The sequence below is a fragment of the Bidens hawaiensis genome, unplaced genomic scaffold, assembly GCF_021521415.1.
Source record: "Bidens hawaiensis isolate Kalapana, Puna unplaced genomic scaffold, B.hawaiensis_p1.1 tig00016125_1, whole genome shotgun sequence".
Lineage (NCBI taxonomy): Eukaryota > Viridiplantae > Streptophyta > Magnoliopsida > Asterales > Asteraceae > Bidens > Bidens hawaiensis.
Window position 1 is genome coordinate 347,664 of NW_027492468.1, and position 12,391 is coordinate 360,054.

The following is a 12,391-nucleotide window of genomic DNA, read 5'->3' on the forward strand; positions in this document are numbered from 1 at the left end:
TATCCACACTACACTAATTATAATTACACAACATTTTAAAGTGTGCTTACACCACATTACGTAGCTACATCTATATTACATTAGATCAAATGATGATGATGATGATGATGATAATAACAACAACAATTAGTCATTTATAAAATAAAATGAATTTAGATCAAATAAATTCCAATTGTTCAAATTTTATATGAAATAAAAAATAATAATAATAGTTTGTAACTTACCATTTGCTAGTAAATGATCATTAATTATTAAACTATCAATGAACATGAGTTACAAAATAAAATACTTTATATTTCACTAATATACCCTTGCATATAAATAATCAGAAAATAAATAAAGAAATTATGTGATTTGTTAGAATCTTTTCCCGCACTTCTCGCAATAATAAACACTTTTGAAATGAATTAATCCTATACACACACACACACACACACACACACACACACACATATATATATATATTACTTTTTCAAGAACGACGACTTTCTTGTGTGTTGGGTCATCGCACTCTCCAATTTGGAGAGCCCATTTCCTACTCTATCCAGACTATGTTGTCTTAACCGAGCCCACCTTGACTTCAGAGTTTGACTTGGGCGTTCCTCCGGAAAACTATACCGCCGGCTGCCAATTGACAGTCATGGTGCAACCACAAGAGCAGAACTCTCTGACGTAACATACGGTAGGACTAAAACCTAGGTGCGCTTGGGGTTTGAATTGACAAGCTTGTAATGTATAGCTCAATCCTTCTTGCCAATATCTATAGTGCCACAAGTGGAAATCAAATTAGGTTTTCTTTCAAGAACCCAGAAATCCTACCACTGTTCAGGTATCTCTAAAATATGTATTTTATCATTCAAATCTTTAACACCTATAAAGTCAACTAACTTGTTATTTCATGTGAATGTGTGGGAGAAAGAGTCAAACAGTAGAGTTGAGTAGGTATCTGTCTATGCAAATAAATAATAATCTTGAATTTTGGGCTTCCAACTCTTGTACCATGCAACCGACTTACTTGGATCATATACATATCATTCAAGATCACCACATACATCTGTCTCTCTTTACACACACACACATGCATATATACATACATACACACACCTACTTCTCATCAAATACAAAATCCCACTAACTCATGGATGCCACTAGGGTTTTCAAGAACCCCATCTTTCTCATAACTTTCATACTCTTACTCGCCGTATCTTCCATCTCCACCGCACCACCACCGCCAAATGATGCCGTGATCAAGAACCAGAAGACGACGTCGTCTAGTAATTTCTTGGGTTATAATAGTAAAGATAATGGAAGAAGATTAAGGGTCATGCATGCTAACATGAAGAAAAGAAGAATATCAGAAAATAAGATGAAGATCACCAATAATAATAATAATAATAATAATAATAATAATAATAATAATAATAATAATAATAATAGGGTTTTCTCAGCAATGCTTCCAAAGGGTAATGTACCGCCTTCTGGTTCATCTTCTTGTCACAATGGTTACCCTAATTCGGTTGCTAGTATCTGCACTTTCTCTAGACATAGGCCTCAAAAGATCGAAAATGGCGACCCGTGATGATATTGGATGTTCTTGAGTGGGCAATGAATGATCTCTTGATCAAAGTTTTTTTTGGATGAATAGATGGAAATGGAATTGATACTTGTATGACTTTCTAAATTTTCGTTTTTGGGTTTTCTTTTTCGTTTTGAATTCGGGTTTTATGAGGATGTAATTCTTGTTACGAGTAGAAGTATAGTAAAAGGGTATTGGTTGAGTTTCATGTGTTTCCCTATTGAACTTCTTGTTTTAGAAAATGTTATGGTCATTGAAACTCTAAATAGGCATCTAAATTCAAGATTAATTTCAAAACTAGACACGTCCAATGAGTAACTGGCCTACCCACTTAGGCTCCGGTAGGTACCAGTTAAGTTAAACCCTATATCTCATGAATAACTCGACACCATCATAAACTGACATGTGTCACACACAGGCTATAAGTAGCCTAAACATAATAATAAAGCTAAAAAGGTACCTACATGTTAGAAGACAGGACTGATTTGCTGCCTACACGTTGAATAATCGGCTCCTTTAAAGCCGACCCAAATAGACACTATCACTCCCTATAATTTGGAGGTTTTTTTTGGGTTCACTTGACTACTTTTGAGATTTTCTCATTATATGAATATATTATAAATAATCTTTTATTTTAAACACGTCAAAGTTCTCAAAACTTGAAATGATGATGTAATTATTTTAAAAATTGCGTCTTTAGTATTTTAAATAGTTTTTAGGGTGGGTTTAAAATTGGGTTTTGAGTAACGAACACTTGAATAGCTAATTTTTAACAAACAAAAATATAAACCGATATCGGTAACTCAAAGGCAATTGATTTTACATGTATATATAAGGGTAAGATGGTAAGATTTCGAATGTACGTTATCCGTCTATGTTACGGATTAACCAAACTACCAAAGATATAAATTATTGTTGATAGAGGTTGGTTGGCCTATAATCAGCTTAGGAAGGGTGGTGGCAATGGGACTGGGGATGGATTCGGTACCGTCTCCTCCTCTTTGGTACGGACCATAAACTTCCGTCTTGCCTCCGTTGTTGCCGCACGCCTTCTTGTTCCCAACGGTCATATTAAGAAAAAAACAATTTTTTTTATTTATATATAAAGGTTCAAAGAAATCGAGAGCCACCCGGACCCAGGACCCGTTTTACAAGTAAGAGCGTTGACCGTTGAACACCCAAAAGTCTAGATGACGTCATTATGTAGACTGGATTCCTTCTTTCTTTCTACTTCTTCATCGTCTGCACACGTTACGTTAACACCAGATCTGGAAGGAATCATCTATCTGTTCAAATAAAACCCTAGCTAGTTTATAATAATAATAATAATAATAATAATGTCACTGCCTTACTCCATTAAAGACGTACAATACTACGATAACGCCAAGTTTCGTCAACGTTCATTCTTTCAGGTATTTCATTTTAATTGAATCCAGTTCAATAGACTGACTATATGCGATCAATTGCTTTGTATGTGACCTGTTGATAGATAGTTGAGGTTTCAAATCTTATTATGATAGATTAATACAAATTGAATTGTAGATTAATACAATTAGATGATATATGTGAATATGCAACACAGGATGAGGATTGTACTGGTGCATAAATTCAAAACACAGTCATATGAATATATTGTAATAATGTCTAATTAGTTGTTCTATATGTTGGTAGCAACACACCTTCTGTTAATATGCTTTTTTAGGAGATTAATATAAGTTATAATATGTGTTTTGTTCACATAACTAATGCATAAGCCCAGCACTGTTTTGAATCGGTTCAGAGGCCAATTGCATCAACCTCCTAGCTCATATTTCATATTCATAATACCATTTTTCTTCGGTTTCGGTTAAACATATATCCTTTTGCTATCAGGCATTCTAGATGACTTATTTATGCAGTGTATTTCTTAATAGAATGGGGAAAAATAACATATTTTGTTGATTTTGATGTTCTCCGAATCCCTATTTATAGATTTTCCTAACACAAACTCGTATCTTGCTAAAAGGACTAGTCCTAATCTGTATATAATATATTATACGTATGTAATGAAGAAAATGACATTACTGTTTATCCAAATCCTAGCCCTTTTCCTCTTTTGCAGTTATAAACTTATTTTCTTTTCTTTTTTTTTTTTTTTGTATTACAGTCTCTGTTTCTAATTTCTGAATGTGTTATATCTACTCATTTCTTTCTCTTTAAACTGATATGTTACATAGTCACATCCATTTCAAGATTAATGGTTATCCCTTATATATGCAGGTTATTTCACAAACTTTCTTCACCAAAAAAGTGAAGCGCGGAATTATGGCATGTAGCACAGGAAAGTTTCTGGCTTTATTAATGATATGTGGTTTGACATATCTTATGCTCACTCATGCAAGTCCCATTAGTTCTATAACTAATCATGTATCTAGTGTTGCTCGGTCCAAGGGAGGTGATAACTCTACCATAAATGGTGGAATTAAAAGACATTTGAGAAGGCCACCTAGGCTTCCACCTCGTTTGACCCCTGATGAAGTAAATAGTACCAATAAATCCATATCTAAATGGATAGCTAGACAAAAAAGTGTACAGAAAGCATTCATTCATGCATGGTCTGGTTACAAAACCTATGCAATGGGTTATGATGAACTTATGCCACTAAGCAAAAGAGGCGTGGATGGTTTAGGAGGTTTAGGGGCAACTGTTGTGGATGCTTTAGATACGGCCATGATAATGAATCTTGATGATATTGTTGTTGAAGCAGGTTCTTGGATTGAAACTCATCTTCCAGAAAGAATTTCACATAGAGGTCAGGTTAATCTGTTTGAGACAACCATACGTGTTGTTGGTGGTCTTTTGAGTGCTTATCATTTAAGTAATTCAAATCCTGCATACAAGGGACCTGCACCATCTGTGTATCTAGAAAATGCTAAAAACTTGGCTGATCGTCTTCTAACCGCTTTCACTGCAAGTCCAACTGCTATTCCATTAAGTGATGTTGTTTTGCATGATAAAACCGCACATGCTGCACCCGATGGACTTAGTAGCACTTCAGAAGTTTCTACTGTACAACTTGAGTTTAATTATCTTAGTTTTCTTACTGGTGACCCTAAGTATAGTAAAGAAGGAATGAAGGTTTTGGAACATATGAAGACTCTCCCAAAGGCTGAAGGACTTGTTCCTATCTACATCAGGTATGAACTTTATTAGAAGTATATTTTCTTAATCAAGTTTGTTGCATCATGATTGTAATATTGGTTTTTTTTTTATTTGCCAGCCCTTCGTCTGGTGAATTTTCTGGAGATAATATTAGATTAGGCTCTCGTGGTGATAGTTATTATGAATACCTTATCAAAGTGTGGCTTCAGCAGAGGCATAGTAACTGGACATATTTGCATGACATGTACGTGGAAGCAATGAAGGGCGTTAAGCATCTTCTTGTCAAAAAATCAAATCCAAACGGGCTGGTTTTCGTTGGCGAGTTGCCTTCTGGGATTGATGGTGACTTTAGTCCTAAAATGGATCATCTGGTAAGTCAAGTATTGTCTTCTGGCTCTAAAATGGTGGTTATTGTTGAAGTTATTTAATTGTATGATATAATTTCGCATGTTCAGGTCTGTTTCTTGCCTGGAACACTTGCACTTGGAGCCACCAAAGGCAAAACCAAGGCAAAAGCAAAGGAAGAGAATTTGTTGACTTTTGATGACCTTGAAAACCTAAAGCTGGCAGAAGATCTTGCTAAAACTTGTTTTGAGATGTATGCTGTTACATCTACTGGGTTGGCTCCTGAGATTGCTTACTTCAATTCGGAGGTTAGTTATTTTATATCTTTATTCTGTTGTTTGTATATAGTTATATATTTAATAATTAATTATTCTTCAATCAGGGCTACTCTGAGGAGCATCTTGATGGAGGAAACAAGACTTCAGAGTATATACACGACATTGTTATCAAACGTGCCGATAGACACAATCTTTTGCGTCCTGAAACTGTGGAATCATTGTTCATACTATACCGTATTACAGAAGATTCAAAGTATATTCCAAATTCCAACACTTTCATCATGGAATCATTATATTTTTCTTTACTGTTTTTGGTAAGATATTTTTTGTGTATCTATATTACAGATATCGTGAATGGGGCTGGTCTATCTTTAAGGCGTTTGAGAAGTACACAAAGGTCGACTCTGGTGGTTACAGTTCTTTGGACGATGTCACCGTACTTCCTCCCAGACGAAGAGACAAAATGGAGACGTTTTTCTTGGGTGAAACCCTCAAGTATTTATATTTATTATTTAGTGACAGTAATGTTATCCCGTTGACGGAGTTTGTCTTTAACACAGAAGCTCACCCTATACCTATTGTTTCAAAACACAAAAAGGAATAATTCTCTTTCAACACTGTGAAATCATCCACATTATACAAAGACCATGGATCACAAAGAGGATTTAAGCGAGCACATAATGATATACAGTCATATTGATACTCAAGTACACAAACAGTTTGACTTGCTTATTTTTCACCTTCAATTATGTATTATCATTACGTCAATGTAGTATTAAGAATTGTTAAAAAAGTAGATAGAACTTTTTTTTTGTTGTAATTGCTTTTGAAGGCAATGATGAGCTAAGATTATTGAGTCAGATATAGTACTGTTAAGAGGCAATTAGTTTAATCAATGTATCCAACTTTGTTAGATATTGAACAAATAGCAATCTGTTGAAATCACAAGCTCTAAATTCTCTTAATTTTCTGTTTTATTGCTTATCATACTCCTTAGGTCACATTGCAATCTCAACTTTCACAATCACTTGGAAGGAAAAACAAGTGGTCCCCATCTCTGATAACACTCAAGTCTTCTACTTCTGCGTTCTCTGAGCTCACAACTTTTGCAAACTTTTGGCCTCCAAACTTCTCACCTGCCGTTGCAAAAGGTGCACGGTGACATTAATACATGAAAAAAACAGAATTGCACATCAGGATTGATAATAGAGAGCTTACCTGCAATGTTCAATAAGTCTTCTAATGAATCTGGTAAGACTATGAACTTTGGAAGCTGCTTTTCTGACATGCTCTTGAAATTTGCATGAATGGTGACCCTTTTCATCAATTTCTTAACTTTTTTATCTGGATGACAGCTGGCACTGCTTGAACTCACGGAAGCAGGCTCCGTGAATGAAGTGGAGCAAGAAGGGTCCCTGCTTGTTGTTGGTGAGTACTGACTTGTCTTACTGTTTGTGGTTTCTGGCTCGAACAAATCTATTCTGTGTTCGGTTTTCTTATTTTCATGACTCAGTAGAAGGTTATATATAATTTTGTTTCCTTGCTGTTTAGCTAGAGATATTGGTGTGCACCCTTTTGCATCAGGCTTGTTTGCATTTGCCCCTCCTTCTAGAAGAAGTTTTACCATTTCTAAGTGGCCTTGTTTTACAGCAACATGAAGAGCAGTTTGTCCTTCCTCTGCTGGTAAATCAACATTTATTTCATTTTTGTTTGATTTAGATTTGTTTATTTGTTCTTGCTTCTTTGTATCTTCTGAATTTAAATAATCTATATTACTTGATTCCCATGTAACCTGGTTTTCATTCCGGTAGTTATGCACATCAGTAGAAGAATTCTCCATAGCCAGCCCTCTGTGTCCAATACTTTCTAGGCCTTTCAGTTTCTGCAAATGAATAAACATAGAAGTGTACATATTTCTTAGATCCGCGTTAAACTAATGGATATTGGACTTCAAATTAGAAGCAACAATTTTTTACTTCTGTTTTTTAATTTCAAACGGGTCAAGTAAACAAATTCAGCTGAAAAGGGAACACGTTAGATCGGCTGAAAAGTGATTAAAGATTTAGCTAATAATTGTAATGATGGTGTCTTCATAACAAATATTTTAGTGCATTAACTGTTTATTGAATATAGGAGAAAAAGTGTTTCATGTCAACTCAACCCAACCCAACTTAACCCAACCGATTCAAATAAGAACCAAAATCTTCGTTTTGACTTTTGAGTTTTGACTCGTCACCCAATCCACCCATCTCACATCTACTTCAAATTAGGGCTGTTCAAAAGCTTGCAGCTTGCTTGAAATTGGCTTGTTTATAAAGCGAGCTGAGCCCAAGTCAAGTTTGGCTCGGCTTGTAGCTTGCTTGTTGGCTAGTTTAAGTAAAAGCCCAAATTCTGCATCATGTGTATTATTTTTAGTTTATATATACATCAATATGTGTAAAACTAAAAAAAATATATATATTTTTTAAAATAAACAAGCCGGCTCGGCAAGCCACGAGTTTGATCAAGCTTTCTCATGCCAAGCCTGAGCTCAACGATTCAGCTCGTTAAGATAAATGAGCCAAGCCACGGCTCGGTTAGGCTCGTTTACATCCCTACTTCAAATGGTGGGTACATGGCAAATACATACCATGTAAAAATTGTTCATGATAACAAATCCATCTTGTGTATTTGTGTGAATTATCCGAAGTAGTGCAGAACCATCCATCCTCAATATCTGAGAAATCTCACTTGTCTGGAACATGAACGGCTGAGGTGTATTGTATAAAACTCCCGTTTCTCCAAACATTTCTCCCGACCCAACCTTTCCTATGATCTGCATGTTAACAATTTCATAAGTAAGATTCTCATGTGCCCAGCAACTAGCCAATAGGAATACTATACCTGATCATGCCCATCTTTTTGTGAAATTATATCCTGCCAATAGAATTTGAATTACCAACCCATTTATTTCATATTTTCAAGTTCATAAAACATTTAAGATTGTAACCAATATGTATTTGCTGTTAAGTTCGCTTACCACTGCTCCAGTAACGATTATGTACAGGTTTGTTGGAATCTCATTTTGTAGAATCACAACCTCCTTCGGTGGAAAATACTCCGCTTCCATTTCAGAAACCTTTTCAACAATATAGTACACTACATTATTAAACCTGAGAAATGTGCATTGATACAATTAATGAGCATGTTTTACATATTTAGTTTTGAATTGTCCTTTGCCCTTTGTTTAACAGGCTTACGAAGTTAATTTACTATCAGGAAAAGAAGATTACCAGCTGGAAAAGACACTCGTGTGAAATGCCACGAAACAAATGAACGTTTTTCACGATGGGATAAAAAAGATGGCGTGAAATGCTTGCACGAATGGCTTTTGGCAGACAGTTTAAGGTATCTTGATGTTTAAACCCCCTTGTTTTGTAATCTAGACATATGTGTGACAGTATTTGATCTTTTATTTGTGGCGGTAGTTGATTCCGTTTTGCAAATTCTGAAGCTGCGGTGACTTTATCCCTCTATCACACCAAAAACTGTTTCATTAGAATTCACAATTTTGAGTAAATCTATTTTCTATATCAAAATAACTTACAAAATCTTGGGTGTTTCCGGCCCAATGAACAACAAGATTTGTCATGTTACCAATAAGGTAAGATGTCAATCCTAAGTTGAATAGCATATACAGGATATCAAACACCATTTCTCTTGTATTCTCAGCATGAAAGTCCCCATAACCAGTAGTTGTTAGAGTCACAATTGACCAATACAGTGATGTTACATATCTGTTCCAGATGCTTTCGGTTTTGAAATTTGGGTAAACCGCACCAATCCAAGTTTTATTCGGGTCGGGATATTTATCTGCTATTAAGTAGTTAAAGCATCCAGCACAGTGTATAGCAAACAAAGTCACCTGAATTAGATTTAAAATGTTGAAAATAGGTTATTTTACTTTACCCATAAATAGTTAAGTTTTTAGACAATCAAATTTGTTTAAATAGCGTATTAAAACACCGCCAAAAAAGCTCGGTTCCTTACCGATATGAGCTTAGTACAACGGATCCAAAAATAGCTAAACCTGATGTCCTTCTCAAGCCTGATATGTACAATACAGATTTTGTCACTTAGTGTACTTTTGATTATCCTTTAATAATGCAAATTTGGAAGATTGTTGTGTTATTAAAATAGTTTTAAAAAAATGGAATATGTACCTTGCAAAAAGGGAGCTAACTCTTCTTAGGCGCCATAATCTTAACATACTGAGTATTTGGAATCCAATATCACTTTTCTTATCTTTGCAGAGGAGGCTGAGAGATCGGAATGGCACAGTTGAGCTCACATCAAATATGAACCATGTTGACAGGTACCTGTCACAATGCAACATTTTGTTCTTCATAACACGCGGATTTTTGTTTTTTATTGTTAAAGAGAAGATAGGAAAAAGAAAGATTCTTCGCTGACCTCACTGCGATCTTCTTGTGATCATCAATAAGAACATAGGACTGAGTCTCAAGATATGCCACAAAGAAAGTTAGAATGATATCAATGGCAAAGAAGCCATTGACAATGTTGTCAAAGATTCTCAAACCACCTTCATTATCAAGAAACGCAAAGTCAAATGGCGAAATCCATGCTGAGTAAATTACCAATATAACCAGAAACATCTCCATGCCCTGAACAAAGAGAAATATTCAGAAAGTTTAGATACAAACTTACATATACAATTATACACCCTTTTAAGGAAACTGGAAGTCTCACCTGTATCGCCTATCAAATGGGCTGATTATGTATTTCCTTAGTGCAACCGAACGGTTAGAATTCGCTCCTAGAGACGGGAGTAGATCACTAGAGAAGTAACCACCACCACCACCACCATCGTGTGTAGCTTTTCCCACTTGACAATCCTCGATGCATAAGCATCTTAACACGTTATTATCATTATGGTCGGACAACGACATTTTGTAGTAGCAACTAGTTACAGAGAGAAGGATGGTGGTTTGTTTAATGAACTTAAGAGAAAAAAAAAACTATGTAGAAGAATTTGGTAAATTAGTTTGGTGGCAAAAGGAAGAAGATGAGGGAGTATTTAATTGAAGTAGTGGAGGTGAGAAAATGGTCCTAGGATTGGTGAGTTGTGTTGTGGGGGTGGGTATATAACAAAGCATATAGGAAATGGGGTGTGTTCATTTCAAATTCTAAATATAGACCAGACAAGAGGCTGTAAGTGTTTTGAGATTAAAGCTTATTTTGGTGTGTTTCAGACCAGACAAGAGGCTGACAAGAGGCTGTAAGTGGAATCTCTCTTGCAAAGATGCTTCTCTAATCTTTAACTCTCACCTTTTAGTCAAATCCACAATCTAAGAATATGCATTGTTACAACACTCCCGTAGCGATATCTCATTGCTCGACTCTTTTAACCGCGTTTAGATTTTTATTTTGGTTGCATGGTGTCATGTCATATTTATGATGGCATTATGTTTGTTTAAGGTGACCCATGTGTCTTAAGAATGGTTACATGGTTGTTTTTTTGTGTGGGTTAGATTAGACACCATGCATAGGGGCTGGACCCTTGGCGTTGGTTCATTAGTGACCCTTGGCGCCAATGTCGAAGCATGAAATGAATCTGACCTGATCCATGACAATGTTTCCACGGATTTTCGAGATGAACGAACCACGTCTTGATCTTCTTCTCCGGTTGCTTGAGACCTGCAATGGCTTTTTGGGGGTGTGGAGGTGACTGCTAAGAAATCCTGAGGAATCTCTTGTTTACAGACACAAAAAAGTGGTGGTGGCTCTTATTGAGCATGACCCTTTAATAAGGAGGTGGAGACCTCCTTATATAGAGAGCCTCATGGCCACCATCATGGTACCCTAATGGGCCTAGCCCAGTTAGGGTTACCTCCACAAAACCCCCTCAGCCCAATAACATTGTATTAGTCCATATAATAAAATAAGCCAAACATAATAAATTTAGGGTCGTAAAACCGGGTTTAGTACCATACCCCTACAAGCCCCCCAAGTCCAGCGTTGCTCCGGGGCGCGCAAGCGTCTAGGTGGAGCGCTGGACTTTATGAGGTGTGTTAGGCCCTGAGGCGGTTTTTTCCCTTTTCTTCGGCCTTGTCTTTATTGTCTGAGTTTTGGGAGGTTTTCCTCATGATGGTGACATGTTGCGGTCCTTATGATAATGATGGTGCCCTGTCATAAATAAGATATAGCACGCATCATAGTGGCGCGAGGCCTGATAAAAGATGGAGCGCGCATCTCGATAATAATGTAACATAACTTGCGCGCGAGGCAGCTTACGAGTTATGAGAATAATAAAGCCTGCGCGCGAGGCGACTTACGGATCTATGAGAATAATAAAGCCTGCGCGCGAGGCGACTTACGGATCTATAAGAATAATAAAGCCTGCGCGTAAGGCGACTTACGAGCTATAAGAATAATAAAAACTGCGCGCGAGGCGACTTACGAGTTATAAGAATAATGAAGCTTGCGCGAGTTGCGGCTTACGAGCTATAATAATAATGAAGCTTGCGCGCGAGGCGACTTATGAGCTGTAAGAATAATAAAGCTTGCGCGCGTGAGGCGACTTACGAGCTATAAGAATAATGAAGCTTGCGCGAGTTGCGGCTTACGAGCTATAATAATAATGGAGCTTGCGCGCGAGACGACTTATGAGCTGTAAGAATAATAAAGCTTGCGCGCGAGGCGACTTACGAGCTATAATAATAATGGAGCTTGCGCGAGTTGCGGCTTACGAGCTATGAGAATAATAAAGCTTGCGCGAGTTGCGGCTTACGAGCTATAATAATAATGAAGCTTGCGCGTGCGCGTAGACTGTGCGTCCTGCGACGCGCGCAAATGTTGCATGCGCGTGCGCATAGGCTCTGGCTTTGTGTTATGCGCCACGCGCAGATGTTGCATGCGCGTGCGCGTAGACTTTATGTCGCGCCACGCGCAGATGTTGCATGCGCGTGCGCGTAGGCTTTATGTTGCGCCACGCGCAGATGTTGCATGCACGTGCGCGTAGGCTTTATGTCGCGCCACGCGCAGATGTTGC

The 12,391-nt window shown here is 37.1% G+C and overlaps 2 protein-coding genes across 2 annotated transcripts; one reads left to right on the plus strand and one right to left on the minus strand.

The window, feature by feature from the left end:
- Positions 1-1,138: 1,138 nt before the first annotated feature.
- LOC143550679 (mannosyl-oligosaccharide 1,2-alpha-mannosidase MNS3-like) lies at positions 1,139-5,953 on the plus strand. Its single transcript, XM_077041290.1, has 7 exons — positions 1,139-1,321; positions 2,887-2,988; positions 3,836-4,752; positions 4,836-5,088; positions 5,173-5,370; positions 5,445-5,593; positions 5,686-5,953. Exons 1-7 carry the CDS (start codon positions 1,139-1,141, stop codon positions 5,942-5,944), a joined length of 2,061 nt encoding a protein of 686 aa, XP_076897405.1. The 3' UTR covers positions 5,945-5,953.
- A 316-nt stretch (positions 5,954-6,269) lies between these two features.
- LOC143550680 (potassium channel KAT3-like) lies at positions 6,270-10,289 on the minus strand. The gene is made up of 11 exons (XM_077041291.1): positions 10,137-10,289; positions 9,793-10,004; positions 9,543-9,698; positions 9,370-9,427; positions 8,927-9,244; positions 8,613-8,852; positions 8,360-8,458; positions 8,224-8,256; positions 7,970-8,155; positions 6,559-7,222; positions 6,270-6,476 (listed from the first exon to the last, which is right to left on the minus strand). Exons 1-11 carry the CDS (start codon positions 10,287-10,289, stop codon positions 6,352-6,354), a joined length of 2,244 nt encoding a protein of 747 aa, XP_076897406.1. The 3' UTR covers positions 6,270-6,351.
- Between the last annotated feature and the right edge of the window lie 2,102 nt (positions 10,290-12,391).